Below are 19,786 nucleotides of genomic sequence, written 5' to 3'. Positions count from 1 at the left end.
TTTAAACAGCAGCAATAAGAGAACACTAGCGGATTCCTTGACCCGACCAGGAACAACGCAGGCTTTCCGTTGGCACGGGCATCCAATCGGCGCCCGCTTCTCAAAGGCCAACCACAGTTTGTCTTACATCGAGGCGCCGGGGAAAAGGAGCCGGAAGTGTCAGTCTCCCGGTGCTGCTGCCCGGTCACCTGGGGCTGTGCACTCCCGGGGCTGCGTTCGTTACCTGAGCTCTAAGGGACAAGCAGTCCAGCCCTTTTCTGTGCTGGCTGGGTTTGCTTGTGTTTGTTCCTAGTCACCGCTCATGTAATGCACTCCCTCAACCAGGAAATTAAAGCGTTCTCCCGGAATAATCTCAGGAAGCAATGCACCAGGGTGACAACGCTAACTGGAAAGAAAATTATAGAAACGTGGAAAGATGCCAGAATTCACGTTGTGGAAGAAGTAGAGCCGAGCAGTGGGGGTGGTTGTGGTTATGTGCAGGATCTTAGCTTGGACCTGCAAGTTGGCGTTATTAAGCCCTGGTTGCTCCTGGGTGAGTATATCGATTTGTCATTGAGTCCTGTGATCATGTTATTTTATCATTATTTACCTTAGTAGATTGATAGTTTGTATTATCAGCTGTCCTGCCGAAAAAGTTAAAAGGTTTCCGTTTTTGGACACGGGACTTCCCTCAGCTAGCTAGAGAAGTTTCTGCCCTCATAGAAAGTATAGATTCTAGTAGCACATAGCACCTGGTATTTGAATTTTAGGAAAAACTTTCTTCCTGTTTTTCTAACTCTGGAGAATAACACATTAATGTAGAGGGGGGCATTATTATAAAAGGATATAGTTTTTAAAAATCAAATGAAAAAAATGCTTTTATTAGGAAAAACTTCAAGTTTGAACTTAAAGTTATAGAATATTCTTGAAATAGTCAAGTGCTTGCTTGCCTGCTCTGCTGTTACAAACCATGAGGAAGGTATGCTTCCTGTGACCACATCTGTCCATGGTGGCTGTTTATAGAATGTGAAGGGAAAGGTAGACTTTATTTTATAGCTATGAGTCTGATGGTTTTATGACTTTTTGCATTATGGAAAATACTGATTTTTCTATACAAAGATGAGTCGACAAATAACAAACGAAGCACAGTTATAAATGTATAAACTTGTTAGCTTGGCAAGAATATGGTACAATAGTCTTAAAAAATAGCCAACAATTTTTTCAAGTTAGTTTGAATTCTTTTTCACTTATGAATAGAGAAATTAAGAATTGGAAAGATTATTAATAATTTGTCGATTTTTATGCAGCCAAGCCATTGTGGAGTGAAAGCACTGGACTGGGAGTTAGAAATAGCCAGATACACACAGCATCTCACTCCTTTTAAAAACTCTGAAGTAGTGATCATCAGCTCCATTTTACAGATGGGATCTGGATTTAAGATCAGTTAAGTAACCTGCACAAGGTTAAAACACTAGTATTTAATAGCTGGACATCAAGCTCAAGTCTGATTGACTCCTGCTCTCTGTGAACATAGATGACTGCCTCAGGGAGTCCAGGTTTTCAGCCCTGCTGTGCCTCTAACTTAACTAGATGAACTAGTGCAAGTCATTTATCCTCTCTGGTCCTCCTGAACGCCATCTGTAAAGGTGAAGTAACAGTATCTGCTTATCTCATTGGGTTGTTCTGAGGTTGTAAAGGGCGTTTGTGTTGTACGGGTATCTGTTTGTGTGTGGAAGATTTTTGAAACAAACCAATTGCAGTATACATAGGAGTTGTGATTGTGTTGTGTATTGTATGAATTGTTACATGAGCTATCTTTAAATTCACCAAATAAATATCTCCAACTAGTTTGTGCAGCAGTGAAAAATTAAGTGGGTTTATATAGCTAGTCTGGAAACTTCACCCAGGACTTGCACACCTACGAAAGGATATATATCCAGGCACATTTTTCAGTTATTTGGCTTCCATTGTCGTCATAATTTAGGTTTAACATTATTGGAGAATTTTAAATTTTGCTTATTGATACTTTTTTATCTAGATGTATCCAAGGGTGCAATCAAGGTAGTCTTCTCATATTGGCATTGGGATCCTTCCCAGGATCCTGGGAGAGTTCTGGAGGGGCTTGTGAAACTGGTACCTTATGTGGTCCCCTCTCTGGACCAGGAAATGGGATCTTTTCATCTGGCACAACCTCCTGTCGTCTGAGAGGAAACGGGACCTTTTCCTGCTTAGTTACAAGTGCCTCATTCCTGAGGGACCTTGGATGGTTACATCTAAAGTTCTTCCGCATGAATGATGCAGGGGTTGTTTCTGACCAGACTAGGTTTCTTTTTGGAGATGGGGGGTGTTTCTAAGTTGCCTCCAACAGCTTCTTTCACCTCTTCAAAACTACACAACTCCAATCCAGCCCTACCTGCCAATTAACTTTTGTTTTTGGTGGAGAATAAAGACAATGGAGAGCTAACTATAATGCATATATTTGTATAAAATATAATCTGTCTTTCTAAAATATAAGTTTAAAATATATTCTGTCTTTTAAAAATATAACCTGTCTTTTACAGTTAGTTCCGAAATTCAAACAAGCTTCTACCTTTCAAAAATCTCACATAGGCCCTTGAACTATCTGACAGGTTGCTAAAAGATGTTAGTGAGAATTTTTGTCCTAGGCTTTGCAGATTATATTTTTACAACTTTTTAAGGACTTTTCTTCAATTGAACTTCATTTGTAAAAGTCAAAAATTTTGTCCTAGCTGGTGTGGCTCAGTTAGTCTGTTCCCGATCAGGGCATATGCCCAGGTTTCAGGCTCGAACCCCAGTGTGGGGCATGCAGGAGGCAGCCAATCAATGATTCTCTCTCATCATTGATGTTTTTCTCTCACCCACATTCACTTTCTCTCTGAAATCAAGAAAAAAATATATTTTTAGAAAGGATACTAAATTTGTATCAACATACTCATATTCTGGAAGTCACTTTCAAAATATGGCAGACAACTCTGAAATATAATAGACCTGTTCCTTTTGGTGTGTGTGTGTGTGTGTGTGTGTGTAATGGAAATGATCAAAGTATCCAGCGTTGATAAATATAATAATGACAGTTTAGGGTGAAAATAGGAAAGAATTTCTAGTGCATGTTTCTTTCTCTCTTTCTTTTTTGTAAGGACTTGTCAAAGTAGAATTATTATTTAAAAAATGAATACATGTTAAACCATCATATTTCAATTAAATTTTTTTAATATATTTTATTGATTTTTTACAGAGAGGAAGGGAGAGAGATAGAGAGTTAGAAACATCGATGAGAGAGAAACATCGATCAGCTGCCTCCTGCACATCTCCTACTGGGGATGTGCCTGCAACCCAGGTACATGCCCTTGACCGGAATCGAACCTGGGACCTATCAGTCCACAAGCCGACGCTCTATCCACTGAGCCAAACCGGCTTCGGCGATATTTCAATTAAATTTTTTGATCCCATTTCCCCCCTCTAGAGATGGTAAGGACTTCTGATAGCTGAGAATTTTTTAAATTATGGACTATTTCAAATGCATAGAAAATTTCAGACAATACTATAACAGGCAGTTGTGTATCCACCATTCAGCTTTAACAAATGTTAATATTTTGATAGGCTAACTTTTAAGCAAAATAAAGCTCAGTGAGGAGCCTGTGAGCTTTGTATTACCAAGAGAATATTGACCAACCAGCCCACTTACTGGCCTTTCAGCTACCTAAAACCATGTCATAGAAGCTGGCAGATTTCCCCATTAGGTAAGGTAAGAAAAACATTGTTTATGGAAATAAAGCCTAATTGCCTAATTCAGGAAAGTAAATACTTGAATAATAAATATCCTATTTTTTCATTGTATATATTTTTTCACTTAATTTTAATGAGTTTTTCACTTGTAAGAATTTGCTTATTAACTAGAGTCCTTTTCCAAGTGTGGGAAATCTGGAAAGCAACTTTGACAGGAAGAAACTGTAAAAGGGTACAGTGCTAGCGGTGCACAGAATGTGGGTGGAATTCTATAGACCAGCAGTGCTTGCTTTAATCTACTGGGTGTTCCCAAACCAGCTGGTACTAAGTCTTTTTAAAGATATTCTTTTTTAAAATTTCTAAACAAATATTTTTTTGTAAAAAAATACAAATGAGCCGAAACCGGTTTGGCTCGGTGGATAGAGCGTCGGCCTGCGGACTGAGAGGTCCCGGGTTCGATTCCGGTCAAGGGCATGTGCCTGGGTTGCGGGCACATCCCCGGTGGGGGATGTGCAGGAGGCAGCTGATCGATGTTTCTCTCTCATCGATGTTTCTAACTCTCTCTATCTCTCTCCCTTCCTCTCTGTGAAAAATCAATAAAATATATTTTTAAAAAAATACAAATGAGCAGAAAGAAGAAAAAAATCACCTGTAACCCCACTTTTAACATTTTGTTCTATATACTTCCTGTCCCATTTTAAGCATACATATTTTTTGTTATTACAAAAATGGATGATGGATTATTATAACTTGCTTTTATTACCTCATTTACTGGGAATATATTTCCATGCCCTATCTAATATCTGTTTATATTTCACTACACAATTGAACCATCTTTTATTTAACCCAATCCGTATTACTGGATTTTTTTTAAAAAAAACAACCTAGATTAAAAACAGCCTATTATTGGGTTGTTTGTTTTATTTTTGTGGTATCACAAACAATACTATGATGAACATCCTGATAGCTGAACTTTGTAACATCCAGAACTTTTAGGACAAATTCCTAGAAGTGGGAAATCACAGTTCAAGCGTATACACAGATGAATATTTTTATAGCTATCACGAAATTGTCTTTCAGAAAGTTGGAATGAGGTCCTCCCAAGTTGTTGTTTTTAAAATAAATAAATCCTATATAATAAAAGAGAAACATGGTAATTAGCCATAACTTCGCTACCCTTCCCATTGGCCAATCAGGGCAATATGCAAATTAACTGCCAACCAAGATGGCGGCCGGCAGCCAGGCTACTGACACAAACAGGAGGCTTGCTTGCTCCAGTGATGTAGGAAGCCAATGTTCCCCGTTCCCCGCCTGCCGCTGCCGGCCTCTCAGCTGCTCTCTAAGAAACATTGTTACAAATATAGAAGCTAAACAAAACCCCAGAAACCTGCTTTCAGTCCGCAGGGATCTCAGAGCTGGAGTCGCAACAAAGTTTCAAATACAGAAGGTAAACAAAGCCCAGAAATCTGCTTTCAGCAGCCGAGGTCTCAGAGCTAAACTGGCTCTCAGCTCCAGTGACAGCCATAGAAAGTAAATAAATCCCAGAATAAAAAAAAAAAGGAAAAAAGGAGAGGTTGGGAGCTTCAGTCACCTGCCAGCCTGAAAACGGCCCTCAGCCCCTCACCCAGACTGGCCAGGCACCCCAGTGGGGACCCCCACCCTGAAGGGGGTGTGACCACCTGCAAACAGCCATCATCCCCTCACCCAGGCTGGCCAGGCACCCCAGTGGGGACCCCCACCCTGAAGGGGGTGTGACCACCTGCAAACAGCCATCATCCCCTCACCCAGGCTGGCCAGGCACCCCAGTGGGGACCCCCACCCTGATCCAGGACACCCTTCAGGGCAAACCAGCCGGCCCCCACCTGTGCACCAGGCCTCTATCCTATATACTAAAAGGGTAATATGCCTCCCAGCACTGGGATCAGCGGAGCCACGAGGCCTCTTGGCCCCTGGAGCAGCGTGATAGGGGGCAGCGCCCAAACCCCATGATCACCCTGCGGCTCTGTGTGTGACAGGGGGCAGGGCCACAACCTCCCTATCTGTTCTGTTCTGTTCGTGACTGGGGAAGGCGCCCCAACCCCCGATCGGCCCTGCTCTGTGCCTGATAGGGGGGAGCTCCCCAACCCCCTGATTGGCCCTGCTCTGTGTGTGACAGGGTGCGGTGCCCCAACCCCCCCATGGGCCCTGCTCTGTGTGTGACAGGGTGGAGCCGCAACCTCCCCATTGGCCCTGCCCTGAGTGTGACGGGGGTGTGCCCCAACTCCCTGATCGGCCCTGCTCTGTGGGTGACAGGGGGCGGCGCCCCAACCTCCCCATCGACCCTGCCTTGAGTGTGACAGGGGGCAGCGCCCCAACCCCCCAATCGGCCCTACCCTGAGCGTGACTGAGGGTGGCATCACACCCTCCTGATCCGCCCTGCTCTGTACATGACAGGGGGCAGCGCCCCAACCCCCTGATCGGCCGGCTCTGTATGTGACGGGTGGCACCACAACCCCCTGATCCACCCTGCTCTGTGTGTGACAGGGGGTGGCGCTGCAACCTCCCCATCGACCCTGCCTTGAGTGTGACGGGGCGGCGCCCCAACCCCCCAATCGACCCTACCCTGAGCGTGACTGAGGGTGGCATCGCAACCTCCTGATCCGCCCTGCTCTGTGCGTGACAGGGGGCGGCGCCCCAACTCCCCAATCGGCCCTGCTCTGAGCCCGACCAGGAGCTGTGGGGCAGACACCTAGGGTTTGGGCCTGCCCTCTGCCACCCAGGAGCGGGCCCAAGCCAGCAAGTCTTTATCTCCCGAGGGGTCCCAGACTGCGAGAGGGCACAGGCCGGGCTGAGGGACACCCCCCCCACCCCCCCGCCAGTCCTCAAATTTTTGTGCACCGGGCCTCTAGTAAATAAATAAATAAATAAATAAATAAATAAATAAATAAATAACAGAATTGTTGCAAAAATTGGATAAAAAGGATGATTATGTTCATGTTCAAGGTGATATGACTTATTTCTTATAGGGTCACAAGATGCTGCTCATGACCTGGATACACTGAAAAAGCACAAGGTAAAAAAATATATATATCTATGTTTACTGAGGATAATAATACAAAGCAGAGGTGCGAAGAGCTATAGGAGAACAAAGTGTTATGGGACCAGAAGGAATAGACTACTGAACTTGCAGTCAGTCCCCTTGCCCTGAACTAAGTATGGCCTACTCTGTCATAAGGTCTCAGTTGAAAAGTAATACCTTCAGAAAGGCCTACCCTGACTCATGTTGCCGCCTCCCAACTCGCCGCATTGCCTCATTTGAATTCTTTCAAAGAATGTATTCTCATCTCAAAATCTTCTTTTAAGAGCAAGGGTCTTACTCCTTGCTCATTTCTGTATCTCCTGAACCTAGAAAGGGGCCTAGCACTCATTTACTTCATGGGTGAGAGGCAGGGTTGCATTCTTTTTGATACTCCCTGCCTCTCCCAAATCACTTTGTTCCACCCTCCAGTAAAAATCGTTGCGCTTGCCTGGCCGGTGTTGCTCAGTGGTTGAGCATCAACTCATGAACCAGGAAGTCATGGTTGGATTCTTGGTCAGAGCACGTGCCCGGGTTTCAGGTTCGGTTTCCCAGTAGGGGGCTTGCAGGAGGCAGCTGATCAATGATTCTCATCATCGATGTTTCTACCTCTCCTTCCTCTTTCCTCTCTGAAACTAAGATGCAGCCTGACTGGTGTGGCTCAGTGGTTGAGTGTCAACCTATGAACCAGGAGGTCATGGTTCGATTCCCAGTCAGGGCACATGCCTGGGTTTTGGGCTTGATCCCCAGTAGGGGGTATGGAGGAGGCAGCTGATCAATGATTCTCATCATTGATATTTCTACCTCTCTCTTCCTCTCCCTTCCTCTCTGAAATCAATAAAAAGATTTTCTTATTTTTTATTTATTTATTTTAGAAACTAAGACATATGCTAAGAAATAACAAATACAATGACAAGCATGTTAGGACAAGAAACAGTGACTAATTTGTCTTGTCTGTGTAGCCTTTGGATTCTCTTAAAGGACTTTCCATGGCTCCTTCCATATGCTTGGCAGGCTCTAGGAAAGGGGCTTGAATGCATATATGGAGTAGGAGGTTGCGTATGTGAACCATTTGAAAGAAAATCTGTCATAGCCATCCCATGTTTCACCCACACTAATTCATCAGAGCCTTTGGGTTTGATATATATATATTTTTTTTTGGTTTGATATTTTTTAAAAGCTCACCAGGTGATTCTAATGTGCATCCACACTGGAGAACCATGTACTTACAAAGAGGAAATAATTATCAAAAGGGAAGTTTGTGCTGCTGACACACGTCTCTTAAGTTTTTTATGTGGACATCCATTGACTTATTAAACAAATATTTTAAGTACTTTCTGTGCCAAGGTCACTGCTCATTCACAGTGCTTACTTATAATAGTGAGTAAGCGCCCTTGCCAGTTTGGCTCACTGGGGTAGAGTGTCGTCCTGTGGACGGAAGGGTGCTGCGTTTGGTTCTGGTCAAGGGCACATGCCTGGGTTGCAGGCACAATCCCTAGGTGGGGCTTGCAGGAGGCAGCCGATCAACAATTCTCTCTCATCATTGATGTTTCTCTCTCCCTTCCTCTCTGAAATCAATAAAAATATATTTGGGGGTGGGGGTGGCCGGGGAGAGGACAATGGGGGAAATAGGAGACTCATGTAATACTTTAAACAATAAAGAATTTAAATTTAAAGAAATAATAATAATAGTGAGTAAGCTAAACATGCTCCCTACCCTGGTGGAGTTTCTAATACAGTGAAGGAGACAAACAATCTCTAAGAGGTAAGGGTTATAATGGGAAAAGTAGAGAGTGCTATGAAAATATATAGAAATAGCACCTCGGTGAGGGATGAAGCATCAGATCAGGCTTTCTTGAGGAAATATTATTTACATCCCAGCCTCTTTTTAATTAACCTACTTCATGAGAATTTTTTAAAATCATCCTCTTTTGTTTTCCTCTTTAAGGTGACTCATATTCTCAATGTTGCATATGGAGTTGAAAATGCTTTCCTCAGTGACTTTATATATAAGAGCATTTCTATACTGGATCTGCCCGAAACCAATATTCTGTCTTATTTTCCAGAATGTTTTGAATTTATTGAACAAGCAAAAATGAAGGTAAGTTTGGTTTTGATCCAAAGTTCTTCAGAAGCAGAAATTTTAAAATATGAGTCCATTACTTAGTTTTTATTCTTTTTGTAGTGAATATGTAAATAACCATTATGAAACAATATTTCATGAATTCCTACAACTATTTAGTTCTCTAATTGCTCTTTTCTCAATGATATATTCATTTTCAAAATTAATTTCTCCTCTTCCTATCCCCGTGTATATATGTACTTAGATTTCCTCTGACAGTTTAATAACCCACCTGCCACTGATCAATTTGTGAGCTACTCAAGTGGACTGTAGGATAGAGGTAGCTCTAGTCCTGTTAATGTACTTATGAAAATTAATACACATTTATTTTTGTGGCCACAGTAGGGATTGTGAATCTGTGCATTTTAACAACAGAATTTTAGGGTGCTCTAAGGACTGAATGGGTATTGCGTTTCCGAGATTGTATGAAAATGCTGATAAGAAGCTGTTCATTGGGTCTCTGGCTATAGAAGACCAACTGATGGTATAATACTTTGATCTTGGTACTGGATCCAAGTTGACACGCTGACAGGCCGGGCTTCTGCTTTGGCTGTTACCCATAATTCGACTGAAATGACATCATTTTTAATCAGCATGTAATTCTTACAAACTTTATGTGAGATGAGTAGATGGGAATGTAGAAGCACTTACAGAGAAAAGCTAACTCTCCAGGAACACCTGATTATTAATGACAGTTAACATTAGACTCCAGTTTAATTGAATTTTGTCTAATGATCTCCTTTCTGCCTTTTCCATCCCTTTCTCCCTCCTCTCCCTTTCTGTCTCTCTCTTAAATCAATTAAAACATATTTTTAAAAAAGAAGTTCATTTGAAAGTTTTTATCAGATATTACACTATGATTATCTTCAGTCTCATAAAAATGAACTATTGTACAAAGTGAGAAAAGTTTCATATGTGTATAGTGAATATTTGTGCTTTGCTTTTCTTGTACAAAAAGTTAATATCCAGAAATGACTCAAATATATATACATACTAGAGGCCTGGTGCACGAAATTCATGCACTGGAGGGGGGGGGGGTCCCTCAGCCCGGCCTGTGCCCTCTCACAGTCCAGGAGCCCTTGGGGAGCAGGCCTAAGTGGTCAATTGGACATCCTTAGTGCTGCCACAGAGTGGGAGAGGCTCCTGCCACTGCCGCTGCACTCACCAGCCTGTGAGCCCAGCTTCTGGCCGAGCAGTGCTTCCCCTGTGGGAGCACACTGACCACCAGGGGGCAGCTCCTGCATTGAGCGTCTGCCCCCTGGTGTCAGTGCGCATCATAGCGACCAGTCGTTCCACCGTTCAGTCGATTTGCATATTAGCCTTTTATTATATAGGATAAGAAAACAATTGAAATTGTCTTTTTGATATGAGGATTTTCAAAATATTAACTAATTTTGTTGTGGGTCACTTGGATTTCTTGAAATGAGATGCACTTGCAAATGTGTGAGGCGAACGTGATAACCACTACACTACGGAAACAACTAACTTGCAAATGTGTTACAACAGATCTAGGCAAGGAATTTTGCAACGGATTTATGAATCTGAGAAAACTGCCTTGAAAAAGTAAAAACTAAGTCAATGAGCTATAAACATAGTATTGCTAATATATGCTTTGGGTAGAGAGTTTTTAGTTCTAAGTTTTGTTTTTTCCCCCTTCCTCTGTTTCAATCTTTTACCACAAGAAGAATCGGGAAATTAAGTAACTAAAATGTCTAGTTTTGTAGTGTGTCCCACAGTTCACTACATTTCATTCAGAACATTAACTTTTTAAAAGCCTGAAACAAGCCAACCTGTATCAGTGGTGTTCCATCAGATCTAGCACATTCATTATTAATGCAATATTACCCCCATCAGCATTGGTCTTACACTGTGTCTCTTTTCACTTACAAAGTATCATTTTCAAGCTACTTGAAACGTTATTCATTTATTGACCTCATGCTGGTGTCTGCTTACCTTTTCTACTTCACATTGTCATGAGCTATTTGTGTCATTTTACTACATCATAAGTTTAGCTTATTTTTTTAATTTTTAATATTTTCCATTACCATTTACCCCCCCTATATCCTCCTACACCTCAACCCCCCCAAGCACCAGACTGCTGTCCAACTTCCCTCCAAAATACATCTAAAGGTAGAAAATTGTTTTCCTTGCTGATCATTTTACACAGAGATTTCCAAACAAATGCCACCATCTTTATGGGAACTCTGTGTACGTGGGATATCTCAGGCTTTCTGTTTAGTTTATGATTATGTTTTCTTCATTAAGCTTGTATGTGTACTTTACTGGATTATTTCAGTTTAACAAAGGATACTGTTTCAGAATTCCAAAGACCTCATCAAAGCACTTCAATCCTAGCAGTTGGAAAGAGGAGGTGTTGGTTGATCGATTGATTAGTTTTTCCATTCTTTCCTTGCAATGAATTGTATTTTGATAATTGAATAAATTTATAGGATGAATATCTATATATATATAAAAGGCTAAGCGACTGGCCGACCGGCCAAGCCGGTAGGTATGATGCGCACTGACCACCAGGGGGCAGACACTCAACACAGAAGCTGCTGAGTGACAGCAACTTTGCAGAGTGCCCTCTTGCACTCCGGGACCCATTGGGGGATGTTGGACTGCAGGTTTTGGCCTGATCCCCGCAGGCCAGGCCAAGGGACCCCACTTGCCAGAAGGACCCACTCACTCCGCAGATGCCCTTCAAGCCCCAGCGCCACCACAGGCGCAGCCGGCAGGGGAGGGACGGCAGGAGGTTGGCTCCAGGGTGTGTCTGGCCTGTCTCACCCAGTCCTGCCCCACCAGCCACCTTCTAATTGATTTCCTTTCAATGTGCACAAATAGGTGCACCGGGCCTCTGGTTTTTTATAATTTTTAATAATATAAGAATGTACTATTGATTTAATAACCTTTCTTAAATTAATAATGAAGAGTTTTGTTTGATTTTTATTGCAGGATGGAGTGGTTCTAGTCCATTGCAATGCAGGGGTTTCCAGGGCAGCTGCAATTGTGATAGGCTTCCTGATGAATTCTGAAGAAATCTCATTTGCCACTGCTCTTTCTTTGGTGAAGAATGCAAGGCCTTCCATATGTCCAAATGCTGGCTTCATGGAACAGCTCCGTACATACCAAGAGGGCAAAGAAAGCAATAAGTCTGACAAAATACAGGAATTAGAAGGAGACAACAGTTCATGAGTTACATTCTAGCAGATGATGGACAACTAGTTTCTGAATTGGCTTCTATAACCACCTTTCCCCTTTTTGTAGACTAATAAAAACTTCCTTTTCTCTTGCCTTTTTTTTTTTTTTTTTTTTTAGTGAAAATGAACGTCAATTGATTGTCCTGAGATAGCATATAAATAATTTTTAAAATTATATCATGTTTTCTTTGATATTAAGTGTGATTAAAGCTTATTTGATTTGCTAAGGGAGAATAACAATGTATTACCAATAATTGATTTCTGTAGAAGAAAAACTGCTTAAATTTAAAAATCTGTGTTAGAGCATGGAAAGGTTAAATCAGTGATTAAGACTTTTCTATTCCAGCAACTGTATCCAGGAAGGAAAAAACTTGAAATGCTACTTGACTTACCATTTCAGGAGGAGATAAATTTCTTCATAAATAATTTAAGATTAAAAACCAATATCGTGCCCTAGCTGGTTTGGCTCAGTAGATAGAGTGTCGGCCTGCAGACTGAAGGGTTCCAGGTTCAATTCCAGTTAAGGGCACATGCCCGGGTTGCCGGCTCAATCCCCAGTAGGGGGCGTGCAGGAGGCAGCCAATCAATGATTCTCTCTCACCATTGGTGTTTCTATCTCTTCCTTCTTCTCTGAAATCAATAAAAATATGTATATTAAAAAAACAACAACCAATACTGTAAACCTTCCAAAAGAGGTAACCAAAATGTGAAGGTTTACACAATATTTACATAGTGGTTACAGTATTCACAAAATTTTTGTCCTTTTGTACCCACTTTTTATTGTGATTTTTAAAATTTAATTATATACCCTGCATTTATTTATGTTTTTGTGTAGATTTTTTCTCTTACATTATTGTGAGCTTATGGTTCTTTAATTAGGTGATCTAGTCTCTTGCATTGTGTGTTTTTCATCTTGGGTCCCTAGCATTCTGTTCTTTGGGTCCCAGGCATAATTTTTTTATCTTCTTAGATCTGTGGAAAAACATTTTGTACTGAAAATTTGTTTTTTAGTTGTCATTTGTTCAATGATCTGTTTTCTAGTTCAATATCCTACTAGATAACGTATTTTAAGGAAACAAGGATTATGGCTTTATAAGAAATTTTAAATATATCGTTAGAAAGCCTAAAATTATTTATAATGTTACCTCTGGCCAGAGGCTTTGAATGGTTTGTTTTTTAAAAATAAAGTCTCCATATTGAAAAGGCTCACCTCCACATTATAAATTTGCTTAAAGATATTCTTTGACTTACTCAAAATAAAATGTACTTAAAATTAATATAATTATAAAATGATTTATTCAGTAGTTTTCAAGCAACCTTTCATGACTTAGAAAATATCATAGCCATTAAGATTTTATTAAGAAAGTCGGCTCTTCTTAAATACATATTCTAGAGAGCTAGTATACTGCCATATGTAAGTTGGAAAGTGCTCATTGAGCACAGCTGTGCATTTGAGAAAGCAGGCCTTCCTGTGCTGCCAGGAGCAAACAGACGTGATAAATGCAAATTATGTTTCGAGATTGCTTATAGCTTGATAAGATGCTATCACGTGCAAAACTATGAACTCTGCTTCTGTTGAGAAGCAGTATAAATGTAATCAACCTACAGTGAGTTGTCTGAAGCCAACCAAGGCAGACAGAATCCTCTTAAATATGAGACTGATGTTGTCTCTGTAGTCAGTATTGCTGAGGGTTTGCAGGGTGAACCTTTTCCATTCACATGAAAACATTTATTTAAACACATTTTCTTTTGCTAGGTGCTATTTAGTTTTCGGCCATTAAATGTTGTAACCTGAAGTCTGAATAGAACTGGTTCATAATGCGTAGTGTATTACTTAATGTCTGTATTTTGTGTGCTTAGCTGTTGCCTGTAGTGACCTGGTTATGGTGCAAGCTCATATCTTCTGTATCATCTACAGAAGTGCTTTGAGCATCTGTTTTATTTTATCTTTTTTTTTTTTTTTTTTTTTTTTTTCTGTTCATCAGATTATTTATTCACTTGATTCTTAGATTCACTTATTGATAGATGCATATTTGTTGTTCATAATTTGTATCTTTACCTTTTTCTTCCTCTTCCTCTTCTTAAAGGATACCTTTCAGCATTTCATATAATCCTGGTTTGGTGGTGATGAACTCCTTTAGCTTTTCCTTATCTGTGAAGCTCTTTATCTGACCTTCAATTCTGAATGATAGCTTTGCTGGATAAAGTAATCTTGGTTGTAGGTTCTTGGTATTCATCACTTTGAATATTTCTTGCCACTCCCTTCTGGCCTGCAAAGTTTCTGTTGAGAAATCAGCTGACAGTCGTATGGGTATTCCCTTGTAGGTAACTGAGTTTCTTTCTCTTGCTGTTTTTAAGATTCTCTCTTTATCTTTTGCTCTTGGCATTTTAATGATGATGTGTCTTGGTGTGGTCCTCTTTGGATTCCTTTTGTTTGGGGTTCTCCGCGCTTCTTGGACCTGTAAGTCCATTTCTTTCACCAGGTGGGGGAAGTTTTCTGTCATTATTTCTTCAAATAGGTTTTCAATATCTTGCTCTCTCTCATCTTCTGGCACCCCTATAATTCTGATGTTGGTACGCTTGAAGCTGTCCCAGAGGCTCCTTACACTATCCTCGCATTTTTGGATTCTTTTTTCATTTTGCTTTTCTGGTTGGATGTTTTTTGCTTCCTCGCATTTCAAATCATTGACTTGATTCTTGCGCTCCTCTGGTCTGCTGTCGGGCGTCTGTATAATATTCGTTATTTCAGTCCGTGTATGCTTAATTTCTAGTTGGTTCCCCAATATAAGATCGAGGGTCTTATTAGTTTTTGTGTAGAGCTCATTAAGTTTATCGGCAGCTTCTAAACAGTTCTTGAGAGACCTTAAAAGTGTGGTTCTGAACTCTATTTCTTCCATTGACAATTTTGTCCTGTTTCTTTGTCTCCGCATTTTGTTATGCTTCCTTGGTGCACCCCCTAGTGGTCTTTGTTCGCAGTCTTATAGATAAATCTTGATTGTTGTAGCTAATTCCAGGGAGGGTTTGACCTCCAGGCCAAGTGGCTATGAGAATCAGCTGTGTCAGTAGTGAGAGAACTTCTGTCCTCTAGGGAGGTGCTAATCTAGCCTTTGCCTGAGGCTATCCGGCAAATGCCTCTGTGCAGGGCTTGGGCGGGGCGGGTCGAACAGGATCAACAGGGTGGGCTGGAGAGAGCAGTTATGGCGGCTCTCAGTCCTGTCCCCAGGGGCTCTGCCTCTCTGAGTCCCAGCACCCGCTGCAAAGCTCGGAGAGAAAGCTGCACTCGCTCTGACCGAAGCCAGACAGACCCGCTTCTGCCGTTTGAGTCTGGGTCCCTAAAGACTCGCCTGGATCTGGTGCTCAGAGTCTGCGACTCCCTCCTGATTGAAAACGCCAACCGCGCCCTCCGCCACCAGCCCGCTCCGCGCACTCCGCACCTCAGAATTTGACTTCAGCACTGCGCCTCCTCTGAGTGTCCGTGTGTGTTTCTCTTTCCTCCTAGTTGTAGGACTTCCACTCAGCCAGCGTTCCTGTGGTTCTGGGTGATGTCCCTTCCGTTTTTTGGTTACACTTTTGAAGTAGTTGTTCAAAGCAGCAAACTCTGGCGTTAACCTATGCCGCCATCTTGGTTCTCCTCTGTTTTATTTTATCTTAAATGATAGTAGTTTGCTATATCTAAAATAGATCAACAAATGTAACTCACTCTTTTAAATTAGGGGTACTATGGAAGGCAGTGATGGGAAATATGTATATAGTATGTTTATTGTGTTTCCCATGGATATAAGTCACTCTGTCACACCTGATTATTTATAAAAAGGAATGTTACCATTATAATTCTTTATCTCATGTATTATACATTTAAAAATGTATAACAAATATAGGTCTGTTTTGAAGGAAAGGGAATAATATTTTAAGGAGTTTTAACCTCTATTTTAAAATATAATTTTCTACCATTTTTTAAAGGAAAGAGGAAATGAAAGTATTTGTTTTTAAACATTGGAAAGAAATAATAGAGCCTTCCTAGCAACTTGAGAAAGATGAGCAGAAAAATCGTACTGGGATATATGATAAAATTCTGTTTATTTTAAGTTAATATTTTTTGAATGTTTTGCTGACTTTGTGCTTTAATATAAGTTTGTGATGTCACATAGTTTGAACTGAAAACCACTAAATATTTAAAATTTTGGAAAACTGAAGAAATCTTTTTCTTAAGTTCCTTTGGACAAAATTTAGACCATTATATTAACTAAAAGATTTCAGAGGATATGGAGTATAGTATTTGAAAATTGTTATTGCAGCTTGGCCTGTGTGGCTTAGTGGTTGAGCATGGACCCATGAACCAGGTCATGGTTGGATTCCGGTCAGGGCTCATGCCTGGGTTGCGGGCTTGGTCCCCAGTGCAGGAGGCAGCCAATCAATGATTCTCTCTCATTGATGTTTCTCTCTCTCTCTCTCTCCCTCTCCCTTCCTCTCTCTGAAAGCAATATATTTTTCAAAGTTGATTTTTCTGCACAAAGGATCCTGAACATCTTTAATCACCCAATAGTTATTTAAGAATTTAAACCAGAAGATTTTAAAGTTTTATATTCTTGCAATACATACAATGGCATTTTCAGTTAACAAGTTTGTGGTTGTTTCCATTGATATACTTTTAAAATAACGTAAACTTTTCTATTTCAAGTGAAGCTTGACTTATTTTGTAGCTGTATTTATAATGTACTCTTTATTGTTCCCAGGTATTGAAATACTTTAATAAAATAATAAATTGTATTATTTTCCCTTAATACTTTTATTTCTTTGAGGTTATTTGTTTTAAAAGATTTAACAACTGTTGTCATATTCTGGGTTCAAATATCTGTTGACAGGACACAAAATTATACACTTTGCAATATAAATGTTTAAGTTCTATAAAGATTTATTTGCTCCAGCCACTTTAAGAGATGAAAAGTTAAAGTAAGATATTATCATTGGCATTACAGTGGATAAATAGGCATTGAAAATACAATAGAACATCCTAGTATTTTAAGTCAGGAGAAGATGCTGAATTATTCTCAAGTTAAACTACTTGAAAATTCTAACCATGACATCATTGAGATAAGTCAGACATCATCCAGCACCCACCTCCCACTTCACACATCATTACTTCTCTGACCTACTCATTGCCCACTGCTTTCTCCCTCGCTCTCCCTGTTTTTACCAAACTGGCCTCTTGGCTGTGCATTCCTTGAAAATGCATAAATGGTTCCACCTCATCATCTGCTGTTACCTCTACCTGGGACACTTTCCCCCAGAAACATCAAGTGTTACCTTCTTAGTAAAGCCTTCTCTAATCACCTTGTTTAAAATTGTTCCCATCCTAACATTTTTATCCAGCGTTCTTGTTTTATAATGGCATAGCCCTAATTATCACCAAAATTCTATATACTTATTTTATTGTTTTCCTCATCAAAACTTGGGCTCCCATGAGGATTTTGGTATAGATAAACATCATTTACTGTGATGTTTATCTATACCAGGTGTATCCTATAGTAGGCATTCAAAAAATTGCTTATTAGAAGGGAGGGAGGATGAAAGAAAAAAAAATTGATGCATTCCTCCCCAGGTTATATAAGTTTTGATGTTACTTTTTCACTTTCAGTGAGTAATAAGAACCATTTAATTGAGTAAAAGATAACAGGCGAATCAGCAGCTAAACTGATGCTTCTTTGGGTATTTGGCTGCCCCCTTTCTGCCAGTTGTTTACTGTAATAAAATGATTAGGAAAAAACATGTTTCCAAATGTAATATTTATTTTAATTTATAAAGACATAGCTTTGGTCATTATTTATAGAGATCAGATAATGCAAATTACAATTAGTGGATTTGTATATTTTGGACATTCCTACCCTCCTGCCTCAGTCTGTTTGGGCTGTTATAATGGAATACCACAGACTGGGTGACTTATAAACAACAGAAATTTATTGCTCAGAGTCTGGAGGCTGGGAAGTCCAGCACCAGCAGATTTGGTGTCTGGCGAGAGCCGGCTTCCTGGTTCACATATGGTAGTCTTGTTGCTGTGTCCTCACATGGCTGAGGAGGTGCCCTGTCCAGGGATCGAACCCACAACCTTCTTGGTGCATGAGACAACACTCCAAGCAACTAAACCTTTTTAACAGGTTCTTTTGCTTGGCTAGATACACATTTATATAGAAATTCCTTCATTGGTGAACCTTTCTTGCGACCTTAATTCTAAAAAGGGAATTGCTGGGTGTGGTGGGCTGAATGATAGCCCTCAAAAGATATTCCCATGCTAACCTCTGGATCCTTTATGAACGTTTGCTTACACAGCAAAGGCTCATTTATGATGTGATTATTAACTTAATCACCACCACTAGACATTGGAATGTAAGATTATCCTGGATTGTATGAGTAGGCTCTAAATGTAATTACTAATAATGTCCTTCTAAGAGGGAAGCAGAGGAAGATTTTACTCACAAGGAGGCCATGTGATGACAGAAATAGAGAGAAGCAGTGTCAGAGACATAGATGCTACTCAGCTGGCTTTGAAGGGGGAGGCCAGAGCCTCTAAGAGCCAGGAAATATGGTTAGCCTCCAGAAATGAGAAAAGGCAAGAAAACATTCTCTCCTGGAGCCACCAGAAAAAACCAGTCTTGCTGAAACCTTGAAATTAGTCCCATAAAACTCATTTCAGATTTCTGGCACCCAGAATTGTAAAAGATAAATTTGTGTTGGTTTGAGCTGCCAACTTTGAGGTAATTCAGTATGACCTCATCTGAACTTGATTACATCTGCCAAGACTCTATTTCCAAATAAGGTCACATTCACAGGTACTGAAGGTTAGGGCTTGAACATATCTTTTGGGGACGCAGTTCAACCCATACACCTGTAAAAAAAAAAAAAAAGTCAATTCCTCTAAGTGGTTTTAAATTTTAATCTTTGGGAACTTTCCGTTTATCGCTGGAACTGTTATTGCCTCACTGAAATTACAAAATTCTTGCTGGACTTGGATTTCAGGAAATCCCAGAGGAAACAGTGAGGGAGGATGGGTGGATTATTTTGAGGATAATCAGTTTGGTATGAACCAGAGAACATCCCACAATATATACATGTAGCACATCGCTTTTATAAAGTTAGCAAGTGAGTAAAACTCAGCAATTTATTTTTGCGCGCACATACATAGAATATGTGTGTGTGTGTGTGATATTCGAATACGCTCTAAAGAAAAGCAGAAAGTTGGGGCGGGGAGGTTAGGACCGTCGGGATCCTATGGGGAGGATCCCGGGGTGCGGTGGGTGCCTGGGTGTTTGTTGACGGTTAGCTCCCATTATTTCCTCTCTTTTGCATTAATTACCATATTTTGTATGTAAGAAAACAGCAAGCACCAATTATGCTCTATTGTAAAATTGCGTCTATATAACACAACATTTTAAAAAATGGCATAGCAACGGTAGCAAATATGCGCGGAGAATGAGCTTCACGCACTAAGCCCAGAAAACGACATTGGGAAGGGCACCAACTGCTTCTCCAAGCCAACTTTTCCAGGTGCTGACCGATGACAGAGTCTTGGGGAAGCTCACGCTAGTTAAGAAACCACGAATAACAGGACTCGCGCGTCTCTGAAACTCGAACACCAAACATCAGGAGACTCAGGGCGTGAGCACAAGCATCCCGAGAACCGCAGTTCCC

At 40.6% G+C, this 19,786-nt stretch overlaps 1 protein-coding gene and 1 long non-coding RNA gene across 2 annotated transcripts in view; both read left to right on the top strand.

Annotated features, from left to right (window-relative positions):
* LOC132238456 (uncharacterized) overlaps nt 1-19,786 on the top strand; it is a 154,117-nt gene that overhangs the window by 105,747 nt on the left and 28,584 nt on the right. The window lies entirely within an intron of this gene.
* Nucleotides 165-13,277, top strand: DUSP19 (dual specificity phosphatase 19). Its single transcript, XM_059703913.1, has 4 exons — nt 165-532; nt 6,732-6,778; nt 8,730-8,882; nt 11,859-13,277. The coding sequence occupies exons 1-4, from the start codon at nt 307-309 to the stop codon at nt 12,096-12,098; spliced, it is 666 nt and encodes a 221-aa protein (XP_059559896.1). The 5' UTR covers nt 165-306; the 3' UTR covers nt 12,099-13,277.

This window comes from Myotis daubentonii, chromosome 7 (assembly GCF_963259705.1).
Source record: "Myotis daubentonii chromosome 7, mMyoDau2.1, whole genome shotgun sequence".
NCBI lineage: Eukaryota > Metazoa > Chordata > Mammalia > Chiroptera > Vespertilionidae > Myotis > Myotis daubentonii.
The sequence above is the reverse complement of the archived record's forward strand: the minus strand, read 5'-3'. Positions and strand labels throughout refer to the sequence as shown.

What these genes read in the sequence shown, in the direction of transcription:
- DUSP19 (XM_059703913.1), top strand. Translation starts at nt 307, where the DNA reads ATGCACTCCCTCAACCAGGAAATTAAAGCGTTCTCCCGGAATAATCTC. An exon ending in TAAGCCCTGGTTGCTCCTGG is followed by an intron (nt 533 to 6,731) that starts GTGAGTATATCG and finishes TATTTCTTATAG; the next exon opens with GGTCACAAGATGCTGCTCAT. An exon ending in ATACACTGAAAAAGCACAAG is followed by an intron (nt 6,779 to 8,729) that starts GTAAAAAAATAT and finishes TTCCTCTTTAAG; the next exon opens with GTGACTCATATTCTCAATGT.